This window comes from Ovis canadensis, chromosome 6 (genome assembly GCF_042477335.2).
Source record: "Ovis canadensis isolate MfBH-ARS-UI-01 breed Bighorn chromosome 6, ARS-UI_OviCan_v2, whole genome shotgun sequence".
In the NCBI taxonomy this organism is placed as follows: domain Eukaryota; kingdom Metazoa; phylum Chordata; class Mammalia; order Artiodactyla; family Bovidae; genus Ovis; species Ovis canadensis.
In genome coordinates this window covers 88819396-88844311 of record NC_091250.1, presented here as the reverse complement: position 1 = coordinate 88844311, position 24916 = coordinate 88819396, and the positions used below count along the sequence as shown (strand labels likewise).

The 24916-nt window shown below is 37.7% G+C and overlaps 1 protein-coding gene across 3 annotated transcripts in view; it reads right to left on the bottom strand.

Annotated features, from left to right (window-relative positions):
• Positions 1–24916, bottom strand: part of POLR2B (RNA polymerase II subunit B) — a 48044-nt gene that overhangs the window by 12300 nt on the left and 10828 nt on the right. For all 3 annotated transcript variants that reach the window (XM_069594197.1, XM_069594196.1, XM_069594195.1), the window contains exons 5-17: positions 24648–24760; positions 24302–24521; positions 23795–23953; positions 16476–16640; positions 14536–14732; positions 14266–14385; positions 13317–13503; positions 9718–9861; positions 9339–9478; positions 9132–9243; positions 5612–5766; positions 4308–4506; positions 3843–4011 (exon numbers count right to left, since the gene is read on the bottom strand). In XM_069594197.1, coding sequence (XP_069450298.1) covers positions 3843–4011; positions 4308–4506; positions 5612–5766; positions 9132–9243; positions 9339–9478; positions 9718–9861; positions 13317–13503; positions 14266–14385; positions 14536–14732; positions 16476–16640; positions 23795–23953; positions 24302–24521; positions 24648–24760 — 2080 coding nt within the window. The remainder of the gene's footprint in view (positions 1–3842; positions 4012–4307; positions 4507–5611; positions 5767–9131; positions 9244–9338; positions 9479–9717; positions 9862–13316; positions 13504–14265; positions 14386–14535; positions 14733–16475; positions 16641–23794; positions 23954–24301; positions 24522–24647; positions 24761–24916) is intronic.

Here is a 24916-nt window from a genome sequence, read left to right as displayed (position 1 = left end):
CTCAAAGTATCTTCTAACAGAGACTTATTACTTACTTAATAAGATTGCTGGAAGAAATATCAATAACCTCAGATATGCAGATGACACCACCCTTATGGCAGAAAGCAAAAAGGAACTAAAGAGCCTCTTGATGAAAGTGAAAGAGGAGAGTGAAAAAGCTGGCCTAAAACTCAACATTCAGAAAACTAAGATCATGGCATCCAGTCCCATCACTTCATGGCAAATACATGGGGAAACGATGGAAACAGTGACAGACTTTGCTGTTGTTGTTTTTTTTGGCGGCGGGGGGGCACTCCAAAATCACTGCAGGTGGTAACTGCAGCCATGAAATTAAAAGACGCTTGCTCCTTGGAACAAAAGCTATGACCAACCTATACAGCATATTAAAAAGCAGAGACATTACTTCGCCAACAAAGCTATGGTCAAAGCTATGGTTTTTCCAATAGTCATGTATGGATGTGAGAGTTGGACCATAAAGAAAGCTGAGCACTAAAGAACTGATGCTTTTGAACTGTGGTGTTGGAGAAGACTTTTGAGAGTCCCTTAGACTGTGAGGAGATCCAATCAGTCCATCCTAAAGGAAATCAGTCCTGAATATTCATTGGAAGAACTGATGTTGAAGCTGAAACTCCAATACTTTGGCCACCTGATGCGAAGAACTGACTCACTGGAAAAGACCCTGATGCTGGGAAAGATTGAAGACAGGAGGAGAAGGGGACAACAGAGGATGAGATGGTTGGATAGCGTCACCAACTTGACGGACATGAGTTTTAGCAAACTCCAGGGGTTCGTGATAGGGAAGCCTGGCATGCTGCAGTCCATGGTGTCGCAGAGTCGGACATGACTGAGTGACTGAATTGAACTGAGTAAGTATACAATACTTATAATTAATAAAATGTGGAGAAGCCTGACAGTCACTATCTTAATTACATGATAAAAGTTAGAATCACTAACAATGGTACATAGAGACAGCATATGCCTCCTGACACGATGCCCTGAGAATGAAGCACCGCTTCTGTTAGCCCTGCCAAGAATTCATAACCTGAAATATAAACCACAGGAAACAACAGTCAAATTGAAATTGAGAGACAATGTATAAAGTAACTTGCCTGGACTCTTCAAAAATGTGAAGGTCATAAGAGACAAGAAAAGACCAAAGAACTGTTTCAGACTAAAGAGACATGCAGAATCCTGGATTAGACCCTAGACCCATAAAGGACATTATGAGGACAACTGGCAAAATCTGAATTGGGAGACTACTGATTAGATGGGGATCAGTGTTGACCCCTTGATGGTGACAGATGTACTGTGCAGAATGTCTTTGTTTTTAGAAAATATACACTGAAAAATTAAAGAGTGATGGGGCTTCCAGGCCTGCAACTTACTTTCAAATGGTTTAGGAAGAAAAAGAAAGGGAAAGAACGCCGCAAGTGTGGTAAAATGTGAACCCAGAAATCTGGATGAACGGTATACAGTTCTTTTTAACAGTCTTGAAACTTTTCTGCAAGCTTTAAATGATCTCAAAATAAAGTTTTAAAACAGCTAACAAGATTAAGGCATGAAGGAGCAACAAAACTGAAAGGCACATGGTCCCTACCACAGCCATGCCCTTACCACTTCATAGCAGTGCCAAAGGAACATTCTATTTCAAATTCAATCCTTCACCAATATTTCTTTTCTTCTCTAGCAATAAAGAAACTATCATCTAAATGTCAAAGGAAACAGGGGCACTGCAAACACAGACCAGATACCGGCACACTGCAGACAAAGTAACAGATTCTGTTTTTCTAGTTTCTTTTTCTAGACAAGAGTAACCCCTTGTGGAGGACTCTTAAATCATTCTAAGCTGTGAGAATCTATCAAAATGCTAGATCCCATATTACAGTAAATGATTTAAAGCCACTATTTACAAGGTACACTTTACTAAATAATGTTATCCACAGTCAAAGCCAAAATTCTGCTAATAATATGGTAAGACAATTGTGTGGAAGAACCATGCTGTCTCCTTTATATTCAAATCTCTCATACCCTTCAGACTTCTCTGCACTATTTCAAGAAACTGTTGTTCTGAAATCTCTTCCTGGAAATTCCAGGGTTTTCTCCTTATCAGATTCATCTCAAATCTCTTCTCCTGATTTCTTTTCCCCAAGTTCTGGCTGTCTCTGACTTTTTCTATTTTCCCTGAGAAATATCACAGTCATCTATAATTATCATTAACATATCAAAAACTTCACAGCTCTTGATTTGACATTTCTTCTAACTATATTTGCAACTCACTGTTGGAAGATCATTCCTGAGATGTTGTGGCAGCAACTCAAAATCAACATGTCAAAAACTGAACTTGTTATCTTACCTCTAAAACCTCTTCTTCCAACCTAAAAAGAGTGGATGTACGTATAACCAACTCACTGTGCTATACAGCAGAATTTAACACAATACTGTACATCAACTATAATCCAATAAAAATTAATTTTAAAAATAAAACCTCTCTTTCTTCTAACATACTCCCAATGTTATTAATAGTCTCTCTGCTAGATCACCCAAGCCAAGAACACCAACAATATTTCCAATTCCTTTCTTCCCTCTCTTCATAATTTCACATCCAAATAGTAATCACGTCCTATCAAATGTATTCCAATCCCTTATACTTTTTCACTTCTTAGTAAGAACTGTACCAATTCTCACTTAGACCACTGCAAGAACCTCTAAGTTATCTCCCTACTTAATACCATATCTGACTCTATTTTTTAGGTGGTAGCCAGAATGACATTCAAAATAAACTTCCAATTGTATTACTTCCTTGTTCAAAAAGGCTAGACATTTTCATTCTCAAATGTTCATCGCAGCACTGTTTATAATAGCCAGGACATGGAAGCAACCTAGATGTCTATCAGCAGATGAATGGATAAGAAAGCTGTGGTACATATACACAATGGAGTATTACTCAGCCATTAAAAAGAATACATTTAAATCAGTTCTAAAGAGGTGGATGAAACTGGAACTGATTATACAGAGTGAAACAAGCCAGAAAGAAAGACACCAATACAGTGTACTAATGCATATATATGGAATTTAGAAAGATAGTAACGATAACCCTGTATGCGAGATAGCAAAAGAGACACAGATGTATAGAACAGTCTTTTGGACTCTGTGGGAGAGGGAGAGGGTGGTATGATTTGGGAGAATAGCACTGAAACATGTATAATATCATATAAGAAACGGATCGCCAGTCCAGGTTTGATGCAGGGGCAGGATGCTTGGGGCTGGTGCACTGGGATGACCTGGAGGGGGGTTCAGGATTGGGAACACGTGTACACCCATGGCGGATTCATGCTGACATGCGGCAAAACCAATATTGTAAAGTAAAAATAAATAAATAAATAATAATAAATAAATAAAAATAAAATTCAACCCACTGTCTCCATCTCAGGAGATCAAGTCTCATTCCCATGCATTTACACTCTAGCCATACTAAACTGACGTAAGTACTAACAGTTGATTTCACACATCCAGGCCCTGGTTCAAACCAGCTCTCAAATTCAACTACCCTATCAACTTTACTCTAGGTCAAAATGCTACCTCCCCCATGAAATTGGCACTAGACTCCAATAGGAATCAATCATTTCTTTCACTTTGTGCTTGCAAAGGAATCTATATCTCCATCGTAACACTTTCCACACATTTACCTTTTTATTTAATTGTGCTCATATTTTTCTGCCACATTGTAACTTCTACGAGAACAGACACTGTGTCATATGCATTTTATTAATCCTTCAAAGCACCCACAAAAATGCCTTAACCATGGCAGGATCTTACAAAATGTAGAACAAAACTGAACCTACCTGCTGGCAGCTCTCTAAATCGCAGATACTCCATAGAACGTGTAGTCACAAGTGGTTTTTGAGGATAATACAGAACATGGGCCAACGTATCCATACGAACATGAAAGTTGGTGATATAAACCCCCATAGCCTGCTTACCCATAGCAGACTGGTATGTGTTTCTAGGGGACTAAAAGTAGAAATGAAAAGCAGAATCAATGAAAATTTATTTACTTCTAAATAAATACATAGACTATACACAGTACTTCATAAATCAGAAATACAGTTGGTAAAGTTTCTACTTCTTCTGGAATAAGCAATTATGGCTCTTAAGAGTCAAACACAAGAATGAGCATATTAAATGCTGTAATCCATAGCCTTTACACTACAAGGCTTTTCTTTCAGAAGAAACTATAGACTCGTTTGTAATTTTTATTCTACTTCCCCCCAGTTCCTCACAAAGCATAGTTAAAAACTGGTACCAACCTGGTTATGATCAGGAAAAGGAATAATAGAGGCACAAACACCAAGAATCATTGATGGATGAATTTCACAGTGTGTATATGTGGAACAATAAGCTACTTCTTTCTCCTGTAAATCATCTGGGGTCATTGCAAGCATCACTGTTTCTTCTTCAAGAGTATCAATATATTCTACCACCCCACTGGCGACAAGATCCTGCCAACTAAAAAAGAAGAATTCATTTAATTTCCTTACTTCCTCAACTATCTTAGTTAACTAAGCTCCCTACTTAATAAAGAGTATTCCTGTATCTGTATATGCTCATACAGGAAGTCCTAAAATACGTATATTATTGTTAACAGTAGGGGAAAAAAAAGTTACTGAACAATGCACATAAAGTATGGCTCTGTAACTACTATTAGTTTGTTTTTATCTGCTCTCATCTAAAGAACCTACTTGGAGGCTAGAGGGTAAGTATATAAAAACAAAGAATAAGGTCTGGAGGTATATATACCCCAAGTGGTAACAGCACTTACTTTCGAAAAGGAAAGTATGAACTGGAGGCTTTTATATATTTTATTACATCTGTTTTTTGAAATTTTTTATAACAAAACTATATACATTCATATATCACTAATAATAAATTGTAAAAGATCTTCTTTATTAAATTTATTATATTGTTCATATTATATATTACTTCATCACATAGGCTATTTCTTTTTCTTTGGCCACAGCACATGCATGTGGGATTCCAGTTCCCTGACCAGGGATCAAACCTGAGTCCCCTCCAAGCAGTGGAAGCTCAGAATCCTATGTAGGTCACTTTTTATTAGTAGAGACAGTCTACTGTCTACATGTCACATAGACTTTTATTCTTAAATAAGACCATACAAGTCTCTTGAAAGAGTTAAGTCATTCAATTGTATCCAACTGATAACGACCCCTTGGACTGTAGCCTTCCAGGCTCCTCTGTCCATGGAATTTTCCAGGCAAGAATACTGGAGTGGGTAGCCATTCCCTTCTCCAGGGTATCTTTCCAACCCAAGACTGAACCTGGTCTCCTGAATTACAGGTAGATTCTTTACCGTCTGAGCCACCAGGGAAGCCTCAAGTCTCTTACTTAAGAAAAATTAAGAACAACAAATGTAATTGCTTATGAGTACAGAGTTTCTTTTTTTGTTTTGGGTCTAAGAAAATATTCTGGAATTAGACAGTGGCAATGGTTGTACAACCTTGTGACTATACTAAAAACCACTGAATGACACACTTTAAAATGTTTTATGTCATATTAATTATATCTCATTTTTTTTCTAACTGCATGTTCTTACCTGTAATTGTTATATTCTCTCTCTTTCAATTGATCAATGTGTCTCTTCTTCAAAAGCAGCTTTTGTTTTTCCACAATTAGAAGTGGTCTACAAATACGGCCTGCATCTGTATAGATCCGAATCTCCCTCTCTCGAATATCTCTGATCATAGAAACCTGCACATAAGAAGACAAAATAGTCTCATGAACTTATATTTTCTCTGTATCATTAAGGCTGAGATAAAATAACATTAATAAATTATCAGATAAAACTAACAGATCTTAGTTGATCATTGTTCAATATGCTAAAAACCCAGGTATAATTTAAAATTTTATAGAAGATAAATACTTAACCTTGGTAATTACAGAGCTGAACAACATCTGGTAGTAATGTCATGCAAAATAAAATATGAAGAAAATGTACTTTGGATATCAAAACACTAGTATGTGACAATTTCTTATTTTTGTCTCTGATAATTACATATACTTCACTGTGTAACCTTTCAATATCCAGCCCTGTGTCACTACTTCAATCAAGCTTTCCCAGGTGTAAGCCTGACTTCTCATGATAGTCTATCAGCAAATGGTTTAAAATCTAGATGTCTAATACAGCAGTCACTAGCCATAGGTCACTACTAAGCACTTGAAATGTGGCCATCCTAAAAGGAGGTATGCTGTAAGTATAAACTACTTACTGAATTTCAATGATAAAACTTATCACTAATAATTCTCCATGGATTGTATGTTGAAATTATACTATTTTTGATGTATTAAGCTAAATAAAACACATTTATTTTCATCTATTTCTTTTTTTCTTTTCTTTTTTTCTGCCACACAACGTGGCTCATGGGATCTTAGTTCCTCGACCAGGGGCTAAACTCATACCCTCAGCAGTGAAGGCATATAGTCCTACCACTGGACCACCAGGAAATACCCTTTTTTTTTTTAAATGTTTTTAACATGAATACTAGAAAAATTAATTGTCTATGTAACTTACATTGCATTTCTACTGGATAGTGCTAGAAAATATATTCCTGGAAAATATCAAAAATATTTTGGAAAAATTTACAATAAAGAACATAATATTAAAAGCACTACAGAATCTGAAGTGCCAATGTCAAGCAGTAAACAAATAAAAATCTCTATTGAATTTTCTAGATCTAATATATAATCTTAAAAGTCAACTAAGAAATGAATTGCTAATGAGTTGGGAAATGGAAAAATAGACTGCTATTTCTACATAAAAGTACTTTCAAAAGGTGAAATCACAACTGGATACACTTTTATTAAAGAAAAGATTGGGTAGGGAGTTCCCTGTTGGTCTGCGCTTTCACTGCTGGGGCCCAGGTTCAATACCTGGTGGGGGAACTAAGACCCCACAATCCATGTGTCATAGCCATAGGAAAAAAAAAAAAAAAAGACTGGGTTTATTTAAAGAAAAAGTTTGGATTATTCAGTTTTAAAACAACAGTAATTCATTAAAGCTTAATCAAGAAACACTAAGTTCTCCCAAAGTGTAAAGAGTCAAACGCCAAGAAAAAGAAAATGTCCCACATTCTTAGCCCACTTCCTATCCTTAGAAAAAATCTGAGATGAAACCGTGTGTGTGAACAAAAACACTATGAACAGCATTCTCAAATGCTTTCCTTGAATCCTTAGAGAATTCCTAATAGAATATAATAGAATTCCTAATAGAATATAGCTCTTTTGTCTTAACAGAAAGACATAAACTGAGCTGTGTCTCCTCAAAGGCCAAACAGAATCTTGTATTCCAAAGGAAATAGGTGTTCTCAAGAAGACTACTGACAAGAAAGCCTAACAGGTCCAACACAAAGCTGAAGTTAGAAATGGTAAGTTGAGAAACTCTGGTTATCAGAAAACATAAAGGAAAAGAAAAAGTACTAGACTCCTAAAAAATATATACAATTCTCCTACTAAGAGGCTCCTAACAACATTCTCCAAGAGGAGATTAAACAGCCCAGTTCAAAGACACAGGGCCCATTTATAGTTTCAACAAACACTCACTGTCAGACACTACATATCAGGCACCACACTCAAAGCTGAAAATATAAAGTCATATTAAGACACATTCCTTGCCTCTGAGATGTTAACAGTATAAGTGAGAGAAACAGGCACATAAATCAATAGATATTATCTGGTATATGCATTTTTCATAACTTATTCAAGGAAAATATGCTATATAGTCACAGAGATAGGTCTAAATCAGGGGCTCAGTGAAGAGCCCAACAGACCAAATCTGCTCTTACCTGCCATCTACTTTTTAAAAAATAAAGTTATATTGATTTGTGTGCTGTCTATGGCTACTTTTCACTACAACAGCAGAGCGGAATACACAACAGACACTGTAAGGTGAGCAAAGACTGAAATATTTAATATCTGGTCCTTTAAAGAAAATGTTTGCCAACCTCTGATCTAAATCAAACTGGGGGCGGGGGTGGGGGGGGGTATCAGGTAAAGTATCCTGAAGAAGACCAGAGTTAATACTAGAGTTTTGCAGAATTAGTGAGATTTATCTTTAAAAAAGGTAAAAAACACCTTCTCCCTATTACTCGTTTTTGAGGAGGCATGGGTGACAGGGAGCACAATCATTCCAGGTTGAGGGAAAGGGCCCACGGAAAGGTAAAGAGGCATAAACAGCATGAAGAACTTACATTTTATCCTAGAGAACACAGTAAACCTCAGCAGAAACAAACGGCACGGCATTAACAAAATTCTCAATCATAAAAAACACAATGCTGGTTCTTGGGCTTTCTCTTATCTCTGCCTGCTGCCCTCAAGTGAAGCAAGCTGCTCCTAACTTCAAGCTTTGAATACCTCTGGCTCAAAACGCAGAGTCTGCCTGCTAGAGGAAGACTTGGAGCAGCGAAACCTTGATTCTCTGCTTTGCTAGGTAGACAGGTGGCCATCTAAAGTGTGTTAGTTTCTCTCCAAATCAACTTTCACCCAGAAAGACCCAAAGGTGCAGATTTGGGGAAATCAAAAAAAGCCTGAGCCCAGCCCTCAACATATTACACTGAAAGCAAAAGCCATATTTTGGAGAGGAATAAAGTTCATTTGGTATTTTGATGATTAAAGAAAAAACAATCCTATACCCAGAGCACTTCAACATCCACCTAAACATAAAAGAATCTAATAGAGGTATATCACATTTCAAGAACCAATCTCTGGATTCCAACAAAGGAGGTTATCAGAGATGATCATTCCCTTTTTAAAAGCATTGTCAGCTTCACAAAAAGATTCTCAAAGAATACACTTTAAAATGTAATCTGAATTCCAAAATTTATTTTAATAATAAATTACATGTCAAAACTTTAGATGCATATATCTAAGGCATTAAAGTACACAATACTTTATTATTAAATCTAGCTCAAAATATCATCTAGACTTTTGACAACATACTTTAAAATTCAAAGGACACCAGTTCAAGAAAGATATCAATGCAAAGATAGCTTTCATTTAGCCTTATGCCTCATTCAGAAATCCCAGAGATCACGTCCTCTTAAATAATTAAAGATTCTTACTTCAGACACAATGATGTCCATCTGACGCCGCAGCTTCCGTAGTGTGTTCATAAGTTGTTCAGGATCTTTATGTATTCCAACCCAACAGCCATTAACAAAAATCTTGGTTGCACTAAAATAAAAAACCAGAAGTATTTTGTACATAGTAACTCTGTAATAAGCTATAACCGAAAATTAACAATTTTTTTTAATTGCATCTATACACACTCAGCAATAGCTGCAGGAGAAATTTCTTCTAAATTTTCCATACTCCATTCTTCTAAAAATTCCAGAATTGGAGAAGGCTGAGATCCAACTGAAATATAAGCCATCAGGGCTAAATTCTTCACAAGTCCTACAGCATGGCCCTTGGAATAAATAAAGTACATATTACTCATACTGATAACATGCCTTTCAAAATTCTTTTCCACACTTCCCCTCCAATTTGATTTCAGAATATATTACTTCCTAAAAACAAAATTATAATACTTAGTTCTATACTACACTTAGATAATTAAATAAAATTAAAAGTTACTTACAAAAGTAATTATACTCTACATGATAATTCTTGTATTTTTTGTCTTGAACATAAATTCTAATGTATTACCTCTGGGGTCTCAGCAGGACACACCATTCCCCATAATGTATTATGCAATTGTCTAGGTTTTGCTAGTTTGCCATCTCTACCAATGGGAGAATTTAAACGACGCAGGTGAGAAAGAGTAGATGCAAAAGTCAGGCGATTTAATACCTAGAAAACAATAACAAATCTTTATAGAGCTTGGGCATTTCTGTTACACTATCATATTTTTGGCAAATACTAAAATGAGGCAAAGTCGTATTTTCAAATATAATCCACTCAGTTGATGGAAACAACTGTTTCCATCCTTCCTTTCTCCAATCTGCCCTGGATAATTCCGCTCACTCTTGTAACTTAATTGACCCTTACAGCAAGGATAGCAAATATATGACATATAGTTCTAACATGCCACACAAATGTTTTATGGCCTATCTCCAAGCATTTGGATGTTAGTGGGATTTTTTTAAACTTGTTTTGTTCTCCATTGTATCCCAGTACCTACAACAGTACTTAGCAAACATCAGGCACTAAGTGTTAAATGCTACCAACTCTCACTCCTTTGCCAATAGCAAATATCACTAACCCACCCCAGAACTTTTTCCAGGTTGAGGCCTCTGAACCCAACACAGAGATTCAATATTTACAGAACACTAAGGGAGGTAATGGGCTTCCCTGGTGGCTCAGACGGTAAAGCATCCGTCTGCAATGCAGGAGACCCGAGTTCGATCCCTGGGTTGGAAAGATCCCATGGAGAAGGAAATGGCAGCCCACTCCAGTATTCTTGCCTGGAAAATCCCATTGACGGCGGAGCCTGGTAGGCTGCTGTCCGTGGGGTCGCAAAGAGTCGGACACGACTGAGCAACTTCACTTCACTTCAAGCAAGGTGATACTTGTGTAAGTACGGTAATATTTAGAGACATATAAAGCAATCAACACAATCTCAATGTACCTAATAACACATCACCTCTTTCCCCACACCTACAACAATCCATCCTCCTTCCTAAATCTCCTATCATGGTTAATGGTGTCACCCTTCCCTTTATCTCCCAACCTAGAAATCTCATGATATCTTTGTCTCTGACTTCCTCCTTTCATACATCAATAAACACATCCTGTAAACTCTTATTTCCCAACGTCACAGCAAAAAACCAGCTCCTCACCTCTTAACCTGTACTACTATCATTAGTTTGTAAGTCCCTGCAATGTCCTCTCCAATCTACTCTGCTCAGTTACCAGAATTATTAAAAAACAGATATAGGTAAGCTCATATCACTCACCGAATTAAAAAATATTAGACAGTTCCCCACCAGCTAGAGGAGCATGACACTGAGGCTCTTTTCAATGAAGTCCCAGACAACCTTCCCCTACTATAGTCTTCAGAATGCCTGTACTCCATCCACACTGCTGAACATATCTCACCTCCACAACTGCCACAGGATGGAATGCACTCCCCATTCTGCTCTGCTTGGTGAAATTCTACCACTTCTATAGAAGACATCTGACCACCTCCAGGAAGAACTGTTCTCGTCTCTCTGTTCTATGGAGTTTTCCATCATTCAACTAATCACAGAGCTTTCCAAACTTCCTAATATTTCTCAAATCTGACTCTACTCTCTACCTCCATAGAACTGTTCTACTGCAGGCTCTAACCATTTCTCACTGAGCCTGTTGCAACAATCTTTCTGCCACCAACTATGCCCTTCTCAAATCTTTTCTCCACAATGACATTTACTGTGAAGCTACCTAAAAGTTATGACCAACCTAGATAGAATATTCAAAAGCAGAGACATTATCTTTGCCGACTAAGGTCCATCTAGTCAAGGCTATGGTTTTCCCTGTGGTCATGTACGGATGTGAGAGTTGGACTGTGAAGAAAGCTGAGCACCGAAGAATTGATGCTTTTGAACTGTGGTGTTGGAGAAGACTCTTGACAGTCCCTTGGACTGCAAGGAGATCCAACCAGTCCATTCTAAAGGAGATCAGCCCTGGGATTTGTTTGGAAGGAATGATGCTAAAGCTGAAACTCCAGTACTCTGGCCACCTCATGCGAAGAGTTGACTCATTGGAAAAGACTCTGATGCTGGGAGGGATTGGAGGCAGGAGGAGAAGGGGATGACAGAGGATGAGATGGCTGAATGGCATCACTGACTCAATAGACATGAGTTTGAGTGAACTCCGGGAGATGGTGATGGACAGGGAGGCCTGGCGTGCTGCAATTCATGGGGTCGCAAAGAGTCAGACACAACTGAGTGATAGAACTGAACTGAACCTAAAAAGCAAAAATGAATGCCCCTCTACAAGGTGTTCCCAAGCTCCCTTCTCCAACCCCACCTTTCTAACTCTCCCACTTCGATTTGAAAACACTAGAATGATCTAGCTCCTCCCACATACATGTGCCCTTTTCTCCCTCTGTCCCTTTTTTCAGGATATTAAGAAATTTTCTCCAGTTTTCCTATGAGCTATTGGTTCTACCCTCCTCCAAGGCTTGGGCTAATTTCTCCACTACCCTTCAAGACCCAGTTCACACACCACCTCCTAAAGAAAACATTTCTGTTCACACTCTCAGGCAGTGCTATATGCCTTTCTCCAGCATCCCCATAGAGCAAGCATGCATAGCTCTCATTTAATACTCCCTGTACCATGCTGTAATATCTGTTTACATCTGAGTACACACTGTAAGCTACTGAAAATCAGGGATCATGTTTCACTCATTTTTTGCAGATCCAATGTGTGACAGAGCTCTTGGCATATCTTAAAACCCAGGAACTGAACTCAATTGGCAGGATGACATTTATCATAATTCAGCTCAAGGCACAGCGAGATATACAAGGACAAATGTTTCCTCTAATAGATGGTGAGCTCCTTGAAGGCTGGAATCAACCTGTGAACCCAGCATCACAAATATCAACTAGAGTCAACAAATCCTTACTAAACTAAAAGAAACTAGAAATTTAACTGGGTTATGAGCATCCTTCCATAATTCTTAAGATATTTAGACTTCCAGGAATCAGGAGGTTCAAGCTGGTGTCTGAATGCCAAATTAATCAGGTGATACTGGTGTAGGCTTGTTTTTTTTTAAAAAAAAAAAGCAAATGAGGGGGAGATCCTTTCCATAAATCTAAACATATACATGGTAAGTTTTAAGTCTCATATGAAAACTAATTACAAAAAATAAATTTAAAAACCTGGTGAGACATTTTTGTAAAATGTTTCCTCCATTAATTATTCTGAGAGTACCTACTGTAATCATTGTACATAAAACAGGGCAACATACAGAAATCAGTGTTAGAAGTATTACATTACACAAAATAATTTATTCCTTGGCTATCAGTTTCTAATATGGAATTTTTAAGAGAAAAATTTCATGAACATAGACTGTTTCACCTCCTAAGAACCTATGTAAATTTATTAAATATCTTGATGAGAGTCAAAACTTTAAAATCTCTTAGTAATGCTGACAGCTAACTTAAGAAAATTTTCACTTTCGTAATTCAAAAGCCTCCAAGTACTTTTATATCTGACCAAGACACAGAAAAAGGGAAAACAATTTACATTCAATAAATGAAGATTCTATTAGTTTCGTAAAGTTTTCTTACCAAACCTGTAGTCACAGCTGACACCCTTACCTGAGATACTCCAGCTCTGGCTTGATGAGCTTTCTTTTGGTCACCCCAGTTTCCAGTAGCTAAAGAATATTTTAGGCCATCAGATATAATCCTTGTTTTAATTGCCAATTCCAAGTTAAAATCCTTTCCACGATCAATGAACTTCTGGGCATAGATCCGTACTTCTTTAAGCAAATTCTTAAACATTCTGCCAATAAAATGTTTTAAACATGTCAAGGTCTGTAATATGAATTCTAACGAGGACACTGTTGCCCACAAGGAGGTGAAAAGTGGTTGAGATGAGGAGGGGGGTTATTCTTTTTTATATAAAAAGCACAGATGTACATACAGTACAAAAACATACACAAGCAAAGCAGTAAGGGAAAAAATAGTCGAAAGAGGCTCCTTAGTGGGGTGGTACCAAAACAAGGTTGAAAAACACTAACATTCAACACAATAAATCACAGAACATGCACAAAACATTGCTAATATCATTTTTGTGCTAAACCGTCTACATAATTTTTACAAATAAGTTTTTCCAATTATAGAAGTAGTACACATTCATTATAGAAAATATAAAAACATTAAGAATAAAATAAAAATCACATATAACCTTAATTCTGACACAATCACTGCTTCTTCTCTAGCTTTTGTGTTTTTATAAACTGCAAAGCAAAGCTAATAAAAATTCCAGTATCAGCACTCAGAAAGTCAATCAATAATTGGGCTTTCTCAAATGCTTTGCCATGGTAGAGAGGAAGAAAGAAACTGTAAACAAGTGATTAACGTTCCCACAATCTTGAAATTCTAATATGAAACAGAACTAAACTGCACAACTGGCAAAGAATGTAGCAAACTTCACATGCACCCATTATGCATGCCAAGATAGTTTCTTAGCACCTCCATGTGCCATAACCGATCTAAAGTGAAATTTATCTACTTTTAACAGTATCGTTCTATAATTTCTTACCCTCTAAATAAGAATGCAAGTAGTGGTCCAGCAAGGTCCAATCTTTTGTTTCCATAGTGATCTCTGTCATCTAATTCTCTTCTACCCAAAGCTGCCAGCAGCAACCTATGAACCATATACCTTTAAAAAAAGAAAGAGAAAGCACATGGTTTTGGCTTTCCTTTTTTTTAAACATATATTAAAAACATCAATTTTGACATTTTCAGCTTTAAGAAAAACCATCTCAACCACATCTTGGCAAAGAACTTAGAACAAAGAAATCTGACGTACCCCAAGAAATAAGCTTTCTTGGTCTCACAAAAATCACTGACGCCAACATGAGGGAGCATTTCCTTCTGTAATACTTCCTTGGCATATTTAATTCTTTTCTCTTTGGTAACACCAGGCTTTGCCCCTCTTGAACCAATGAAATTTAGTGCAACATTCTGTTCTTGGATGACAAAAGCTTCATCGAGTGATGGTTTAACCTATCCATTCATTAAAATAAAATTATTTTTTAATTCATTATCTTTAAGATAAGGCAACTGTCAATTTATAATATGTTAAATATCCCTATGAACACCTATCTAAATATTCAAATATTTTTAGAAATTCAAGGAAACACAACATCCTAGAACTTAAAAAACACCTTACTGACCTAGGGAACTCTGAAAAAAATGATCAGCATGGACAATCATACTTTCCAGAAAAATACAAATAATTCCATTATAACAGAGCACAGTGGGTTTGAGTATTGTTTTACATTTTAATCAACAATAGCTTAAGAAAAGTTCCTTTCAAATATCTAAAATCAATTTAGAGAAGTTTAACACCCAAACTAAGCTCAAATGAATAAATGTGTCATAATGTTGTCAGCCTTGGTTTAAGAGGTTTATCCTTTCTTTTAACTATCTAAATAATTATCTTTAAGTATTAAGGGGAAAAAAAGCATAACTACTGCCAAAAGCCTAAAGTAAAATCTAAACAGAATCCATTTTGTCATGTAATCATATCAATAAATACTCTAGTAACGAAAATATACTTCACTTTCTAACTTTGTGACCAATGTTTAGACTATATTTTACTTTATTTCTCTGTAGTCTTAAAGACTTTGGATAATTCAGGACAACTTTAAGAATATCAAGTACTCCTTAGACAAGGATGATTGACGAGGAAATGCGTATTTATCTAGACTCAACAAACCTTCCCATAAAAGCAGTAACTTTACAGTGGAGGAACCTAACAGCTGCCACTGTGAAATTAACTTTTCCAATGATGGGACAAAATGACATCACGTGACTCCTGATGTGATGACCTGGGAAGCACACATTATGATCTCTAGATTTGTCCTGCCAAGAAATGGCGTAAATTGAATCTAATCATGAGGAAATATCAGAAAAATCCAAGTTGAAGGATATTCTATAAAATAAATGGCCTACCCGCTCCAAAAACTTCAGTGTTATGAAACAACAGAAAGAGACAGGGGAAGATTAAAAGACATTAAGCAAACATTAAAAACAACATGTAACAGATGATTGACTGGATTTTGAACCAGGAAAAAAAATGCCATTAAGGACATTATCAATATCTTTGGCAAAAACTTGAGTAAGAGCTCCAGGTTAACAGTATATACAACACCAAAATACCAATTTTAAAAACTGCACTATGATTATGTGAGTAAATATCCTGATTCTTATGAAATATACACTGAAGTATTTAGGAATAAAGGGGCATGATGCCTAAAACTCACTTTCAAATGATCCAAAAAAAACCAATGTATATATATAGATAAAAAGAATCTTAAAACAAATGTGGCAAAAGTAACAGCTGCTAAATACAGGCACAGACTATATAAGAGTTATTTGTAACTTTTCTGTAACTTTGAAATGTTTTAAAAAAAAGTTTGTTTTTTTTTTAAAGATATCAACTCTTTTCCCCTTACTAAACTGCATCAGACTAGTGTGCCTTTATGATTTTCCTTATTATTATTTCTTCTTTTCTGCTGTCAATGACTCTGGCTGCCTCTAGTTTTCAGGTCAATTTTACATAGCATTGTCAGGAAAAGAAGTCAAGGTAGGGCTGAAGGCTTTTGCTATACGGTAAACAGAATGGGGTTTACAACAGCTAAATTGATCTTCAGAGCAGCTTTCTTTTGTGTTTTAGGATTAACAACAGTCAGTAACTTCAAATCTCTTGAAAAACACTATGAATACATTTTGCTTGCACATTACCATTTCCATCATCTCTGGATCTTCAAAATCATAAATAATATGCTCTAAAATATCTCTGTCAGACACAAAACCTAATGCTCTAAACACAATAATGATGGGAACTTCTTGCTTGATATACGGTAGGGTTGCCACAATACGTTGACCAATAGCACTCTTCTTTGCACCCTAGGAAAAAAAAATCATGAGAATATGAGAATACAGAGATTAGAGCCATATATAAACTTCATAAGAACCATTTCATATAAATGTCCATTGCATGTATTTCAAAAAAAGCATCCCTCTCATACTCTAAGGAATGTCCTATGGCTGCTTTTCAAACACCACTGCAACAGGTTTACTTATTTGATGGACAGGCTGGTCATTCAGAGCTGGAGAATTTCCATTCTCTACTCTCTGTTTGCCAAGATGCTCTAGAATACCTCAAGACTGTATCTGGAAACTCTGACCGCAAAAGAATATAAACAGACTACCCTTCATCCTTTCCCCCAACCAAAAAAATTAGGAAGTCTGGAAGAAATAGATGAAGGGAAGATAAGAGAGACAACAGACAGGCAAATGTGGGAAAAAGCTAAGGACAGAATGAAAAAGAGAGTTGGTCGGTGAGATATCTCCAAATATGAATGATTATTCAATATTAAAAAACAGTCTCTTTCATATAGGCTTCTCTTTTACAATTTCTCTCTTCAATTGCACACAGAAATGAAATAAGTCACTAGCCTTCACTGGCATACAAAGACCTGGTTTCTCAATTTTAATCAAATTTCTTTCCTTTACTATCAAACTCTACCTTCTCTTGGCCTCATAATCCTACATTATCATGGTCCATTTAATAACTGTTTGTTGTCTTCCTCCTACTTCAGGCCTCCTTCCTTAGAAACCTTACTTCATCTCATGAGTGTTCAGTAACAACTTTCATAACTGATATCTAAATCTTCATCCTGGTCTTTTTCCTGTATCCACAATCCTCACAGCTCCAACTGCCATTCGGTTGTTTCAACAATTATTCCACCTCTTTCATCATAGACCTTTTTCAGAATATGCAAAACATTTTAAAAGAATGCCTACACCATGTACTGCTGGCATCACTACATTCTGTCTAAAAATCAATTCTTGGAAGTCCTCTATTTTATCTTGAACCTCAGGATAGAACAATACAATCTTTTTTTTTTTTCATGGCTGCCTATAGGCTATTGATACTCATAACCACAGTGTTTCCACTTCAGGCAGACAGACTAGTCTTCTTTTGGGGCACACATATTTGAGGAGCTTAATAAGGTACAGGGAATTCAATGGCTGAGAATACTAATTTCAGCCTCTTTGTCAGCAAGCCTCAAGACCCAAGGCAAGTAAGTAAGTAAACTCCATTTCCTAATTTGTAAAGTTAAGAGAGGTGAGGGAAGGTTTCAGATTGTTATAAAACAGCTACTGTGGGCACTAGTATGCGAAACAGTGAAGCCCTGGGCAATGATTATACAAAGCTTGGTTGATGCAAAGAGTTGTGAGATACCAAGTGTCCCACACTTGGCCAGATTTGATTACAGAGCACGGCAAAAGTATACGGAGTATGGGAATGGGCAGGTGGCTACACCTTTAAGCCACAACTTCCAAGTTGACACAATCACTATGAACAACTATCTGTGAATTTAAAAAAGTTAAAAACACTACATAGAGGGAGTTGCCTGCTAGTCCAGTGGTTAGGACTTAGCCCTTTCACTGCTGGTTAGGGAACTAAGATCTTGCAAGCCACATGGCACAGTCAGAAAAAGCAAGAGCAAAATCCCCTAAAAATAACTATACAGAAATATACATGTAAATTGAAATGTCAACAAAATAAAGACCATAAACCTAAACTGTTCATTTCATTCCCTTTAAAATGTTATCCTTTTAATTCATGATTATAAGACAAAGACCTTATGTTTTTGCTTAGCGATTTTCAGCTCTGGCTTTGCATGAGAATATTCCAGGGAATTAAATACAACAATATGGGCCCCCAAGCCCCATTCCTCAACTGATTAAATGAAAATTCTGGAAAGAACCATAGGATCTCTAGCCATCCTCATATTATATCAAACTTTATCACTAAGTCTAGATGATTTTCCTTTCTCTGCCTCTGATTAATTGATTTTGGCCATAGCTTCCATGATAATCTCCCTAATATACTGTGTTCCTATTACTTCTGCCCTCCATAATCCAGGCCAACACTTATCAATTAAGAATCCACATCACAATCACCTGAGGATCTTTCTCAAACACTTGTAGCTGGGCTCCATTCTACCCCCAGTCATGAGAAACCACCATTTTAATTCTTTAAAACACTTATTCTACATGGGATTTTCAACTTGAAGCCCTTAAACCTCTATGTTCAAGTTCTTCTTTATAAAACATCAAAGTGACATTACTCTCTGCAGAAGTGTTTATAAGAGCACAAGACTGGAAACCTAAACATCCATCACAAGTTCAGTTCAGTTCAGTCATTCAGTTGTGTCCGACTCTGCGACCCCATGAACCACAGCACGCCAAGCCTCCCTGTCCATCACAAGGGAATGGCTCAATAAATTACACTACATCCATACATGGAGTGTCACATCTCAGAAATAATGAAAAACTGCTGATCTAAACTTGTTTTTAAAAGATACCAGCAAGGTGCAAACATTGTTTTTGAATTAAGACTATTTCTGAATGGACTCATGAGAAATTATCAAAAGTAGCTGCTTCTGAAGGAAGAAACTGGAGGTCAAAGGAAGACTACTTTTTGTACTTTTCTGAACCATTTTAATGTGCATACATGACTTATATTAAAAATTTTAACAAATAAAAATATACATGAAATTAGTTACAACAAATTTCCAGGGGAACCATGAAAATTAAATCAAGTAACCTAAGTAACATAGTTGGCACAGAGCTATAGTCAAGAAATGCTATTGTTAGATTACATTATCATATGTAACATGCCTATGTTGGGTGGGCTTCTAAGATGGCACTCAATGATCCCGGCCTCTGTTACTGCCTTCTGCAGTTCCCCTGGAGAAGAGACTGGATGTGCTGAATTGCACCTAACAAAACGAACATGGCAAAAACGACAGGATGTCGCTTTCAAGGCTAAGGCATAAAAGACGGCTATTTCCATCTTGTTCATATGCTCTATGGCTCTGCTCAATTACTCTGACAAACAAGCTGCCATGTTGTTAGGGGCTATATGGAGGGGCACCACGTGGCAAGGAACTGAATCTTGCCAATCACACAAAAATAAGCCTTACAATGACTGTGGCCCAAAAACCTTGATGGCAGCCTTGTGACCAGTTAGTTCAGTTCAGGCGCTCAGTCGTGTCCGACTCTTTGCGACCCCATGAATTGCAGCACGCCAGGCCTCCCTGTCCATCACCAACTCCCAGAGTTCACTCAGACTCACGTCCATCGAGTCCGTGATGTCATCCAGCCATCTCATCCTCGGTCGTTCCCTTCTCCTCCTGCCCCCAATCCTTCCCTGCATCAGAGTCTTTTCCAGTGAGTCAACTCTTCTCATGAGGTGGCCAAAGTACTGGAGCTTTAGCATCGTTCCCTCCAAAGAAATCCGAGGGCTGATCTCCTTCAGAATGGACTGGTTGGATCTCCTTGCAGTCCAAGGGACTCTCAAGAGTCTTCTCCAACACCACAGTTCAAAAGCATCAATTCTTCTGCGCTTAGTCTTCTTCAGAGTCCAACTCTCACATCCATACATGACCACAGGAAAAACCATAGCCTTGACTAGACGGACCTTAGTCGGCAAAGTTATGTCTCTCCTTTGAATATGCTATCTAGCTTGCTCGTAACTTTCCTTCCAAGGAGTAAGCGTCTTTTAATTTCATGGCTGCAGTCACCATCTGCAGTGATTTTGGAGCCAAAAAAAATAAAGGCTGACACCGTTTCCCCGTCTATTTGCCATGAAGTGATGGGACTAGATGCCATGATCTTCATTTTCTGAATGTTGAGCTTTCAGCCAACTTTTTCACTCTCCTCTTTCACTTTCATCAAGAGGCTTTTGAGTTCCTCTTCACTTTCTGCCATAAGGGTGGTGTCATCTGCATATCTGAGGTTATTGCTATTTCTCCCAGCAATCTTGATTCCAGCTTGTGTTTCTTCCAGCCCAGCGTTTCTCATGATGTACTCTGCATATAAGTTAAATAAGCAGGGTGACAATATACAGCCTTGATGTACTGCTTTTCCTATTTGGAACCAGTCTGTTGTTCCATGTCCAGTTCTAACTGTTGCTTCCTGACCTGCATACAGATTTCTCACGAGGCAGGTCAGATGGTCTGGTATCCCCATCTCTTTCATAATTTTCCACAGTGTATTGTGATCCACACAGTCAAAGGCTTTGGCATAGTCAATAAAGCAGAAATAGATGTTTTTCTGGAACTCTGTTGCTTTTTCCATGATCCAGTGGATGTTGGCAATTTGATCTCTGGTTCCTCTGCCTTTTCTAAAACCAGCTTGAACATCTGGGAGTTCAAGGTTCACGTATTGCTGAAGCCTGGCTTGGAGGATTTTGAGCATTACTTTACTAGCATGTGAGATGAGTGCAATTGTGCCGTAGTTCGAACATTCTTTGGCATTGCCTTTCTTTGGAATTGGAATGAAAACTGACCTTTTCCAGTCCTGTGGCCACTGCTGAGTTTTCCACTGGCATATTGAGTGCAGCACTTTCAAAGCATCATCTTTCAGGATTTGAAACAGCTCAACTGGAATTCCATCACCTTCACTAGCTTTGTTCGTAGTGATGTTTTCTAAGGCCCACCTGACTTCACATTCCAGGATGTCTGGCTCTAGATGAGTGATCACACCATCATGATTATTTGAGTCATGAAGATCTTTTTTATAGTTTTTCTGTGCATTCTTGCCACCTCTTCTTAATATCTTCTGCTTCTGTTAGATCCAGACCATTTCTGTCCTTTATCAAGCCCATCTTTGCATGAAATGTTCCCTTGGTATCTCTAATTTTCTTGAAGAGATCTCTAGTCTTTCCCATTCTGTTGTTTTCCTCTATTTCTTTGCATTGATCACTGAAGAAGGCTGTCCTCCTTCTTGCTATTCTTTGGAACTCTGCATTCAGATGCTTATATCTTTCCTTTTCTTCTTTGCTTTCTGCTTCTCTTCTTTTCACAGCTATTTGTAAGGCCTCCCCAGACAGCCATTTTGCTTTTTTGCATTTCTTTTCCATGGGGATGGTCTTGATCCCTGTCTCCTGTACAATGTCACGAACCTCATTCCATAGTTCATCAGGCACTCTATCAGATCTAGGCCCTTAAATCTATTTCTCACTTCCACTGTATAATCATAAGGGATTTGATTTAGGTCATACCTAAATGGTCTAGCAGTTTTCCCTACTTTCTTCTTAAGTCTGAATTTGGCAATAAGGAGTTCATGATCTGAGCCACAGTCAGCTCCCGGTCTTGTTTTTGCTGACTGCATAGAGCTTCTCCGTCTTTGGCTGCAAAGAATATAATCAATCTGATTTCGGTGTTGACCATCTGGTGATGTCCATGTGTAGAGTCTTCTCATGTGTTGTTGGAAGAGGGTGTTTGCTATGACCAGTGCATTTTCTTGGCAAAACTCTATTAGTCTTTGCCCTGCTTCATTCCGTATTCCAAGGCCAAATTTGCCTGTTACTCTAGGTGTTTCTTGCCTTCCTACTTTTGCATTCCAGTCCCCTATAATGAAAAGGACATCTTTTTTGGGTGTTAGTTCTAAAAGGTCTTGTAGGTCTTCACAGAACCGTTCAACTTCAGCTTCTTCAGCATTACTGGGTGGGGCACAGACTTGGATTACGGTGATACTGAATGGTTTGCCTTGGAAACGAACAGAGATCATGCTGTCGTTTTTGAGATTGCATCCAAGTACTGTTGTTCTTTACAGCATCGGACTTTGTTTCTATCACCAGTCACATCCACAGCTGGGTATTGTTTTTGCTTCGGCTCCATCCCTTCTTTCTTTCTGGAGTTATTTCTCCAGTAGCATATTGGACACCTACTGATCTGGGACCCAGCTAATCTACATCCAGAAACTGTGACATGATAAATGTTGCTACTGGAGTAATTTGTTACACAGCAATAAGCATTAATAAATAACAAAGTTGGATCATGGAAAAAGGAAGAGAGTTCCAGAAAAACATCTATTTCTGCTTTATTGACTATGCCAAAGCCTTTGACTGTTGTGGTCAACAATAAACTGTGGAAAATTCTGAAAGAGATGGGAATACTAGACCACCTCACCTGCCTCTTGAGAAACCTGTATACAGGTCAGGAAGCAACAGTTAGAACTGGACATGGAACAACAGACTGGTTCCAAATAGGAAAAGCAGTACATCAAGGCTGTATATTGTCACCCTGCTTATTTAACTTATATGCAGAGTACATCATGAGAAATGCTGGACTGGAAGCACAAGCTGGAATCAAGATTGCCAGGAGAAATAGCAATAACCTCAGATATGTAGATGACACCACCCTTATGGCATAGAGTGAAGAGGAACTCAAAAGCCTCTTGATGAAAGTGAAAGAGGAGAGTGAAAAAGTTGGCTGAAAGCTCAACATTCAGAAAACGAAGATCATGGCATCCGGTCCCATCACTTCATGGCAAATAGATGGGGAAACAGTGTCAGACTTTATTTTGGGGGGCTCCAAAAATCACTGCAGATGGTGACTGCAGCCATGAAATTAAAAGACATTTACTCTTTGGAAGGAAAGTTATGACCAACCTAGACAGCATATTCAAAAGCAGAGACATTAGTCAAGGCTGTGGTTTTTCCAGTGGTCATGTATGGCTGTGAGAGTTGGACTGTGAAGAAAGCTGAGCACCGAAGAATTGATGCTTTTCAACTGTGGTGTTGGAGAAGACTCTTGAGAGTCCCTTGGACTGCAAGGAGATCCAACCCGTCCATCCTAAAGGAGATCAGTCCTGGGTGTTCTTTGGAAGGAATGATGCTTAAGCTGAAACTCCAATACTCTGGCCACCTCATGCAAAGACCCTGATGCTGGGAGGGATTGAGGGCAGGAGGAGAAGGGGACGACAGAGGATGAGATGACTGGATAGCATCACTGACTCGATGGACATGAGTTTCAGTGAACTCCGGGAGTTGGTGATGGACAGGGAGGCCTGGCGTGCTGCAATTCATGGGGTCACAACTAGTCGGACACCACTGAGCTACTGAACTGAACTGAAAGTGCCTTTCATACAACACTGATAATATGTTCCAAAAAAACTTTTTGACAAAGCATGCAGCCTGGTAACTTACAGAACTAGATCAGAAGGAATAAACCCAAACAATATCATGTAATATTCCATACCTGTCCTCCTCTTGCCAGCATGCTAACCCAGATAGTGCTGGTGGGTCGAGAAGAATTCTCCAGACATGATCTACACTCTCCTGTGTAGGCATATTTGGAATCCTTTTTGGCAAACACATAGACTGTGTTTGTTGCCATTTTCTCTTGAGCAATCAGAACCTGTATGGACAATAAAAGTTATAGCCATAAAATACACAACGTCTTTGAATTAGAACAGTGAAAGCTGCATCTTAATTTAATCTGACTGTACAAGCTCACTGAAATAACAATTCTTAAACTTTACATATTCCATTTTGCATAAACACTTAACTGAAACATATTAAGTTTAAACTGATGAAATTTCTAGTGTATATTATATATAACTAAACAAATTTTTGGTTTAATATAAATTCCGCTGTCACCTCCCTAAGAATTCAACTGCTACTTCCAGATTACACAAAGTTTATTTTTTAATTTCAACTTTCATGAGCTTAATGATGTTATTTTTTATAAATAATGCCATTATACCTTTTCTGATCCATTAATAATGAAGTAGCCACCAGGATCCAAGGGGCATTCATTTAACTCACAAAGATCACGATCAGTTAAGCCATTCAATAGGCAGTAAGTTGAACGCAACATAATTGGAATTTTTCCTATAAATGTTTTCTGATGCTGCGTCTGAAGTTGTTCTTCACCTTCTTTAATGACTGTTTTTGTTATGTCAACATAAAGTGGAGCAGAGTACCTTTGAAAATAAAAGTAGATCACAAATTAATAGTAAGGTATTTGCTAAAACTCTCAACTGGCCAAAATTTTATTTTCTGAATTTTATTTCAAAATTAGCTACTGAAAAAGAAACATGGTTTCTTACGTGAGATTTCTTAATCTGGCCTCATTTGGCATCATTGGTGATGGAGCACCATCTCTTTCCCAATGGGTAGGCTTGGACAGGTAAATCTGCTCAAACTTCAGCAAATATCTTGGCTAAAATGAAACAAAAAACCATGGAAAAAAGTAAATAATTTTTTCCATAAAAGATTTAATGATTCAGTTTTAGTCAACATTAACATTTTGAGTAGAAACAGCTCTACTCTAGAAAATGCCAAAGTTAATCCACTTTATTAAAATGGTGACTCTCCA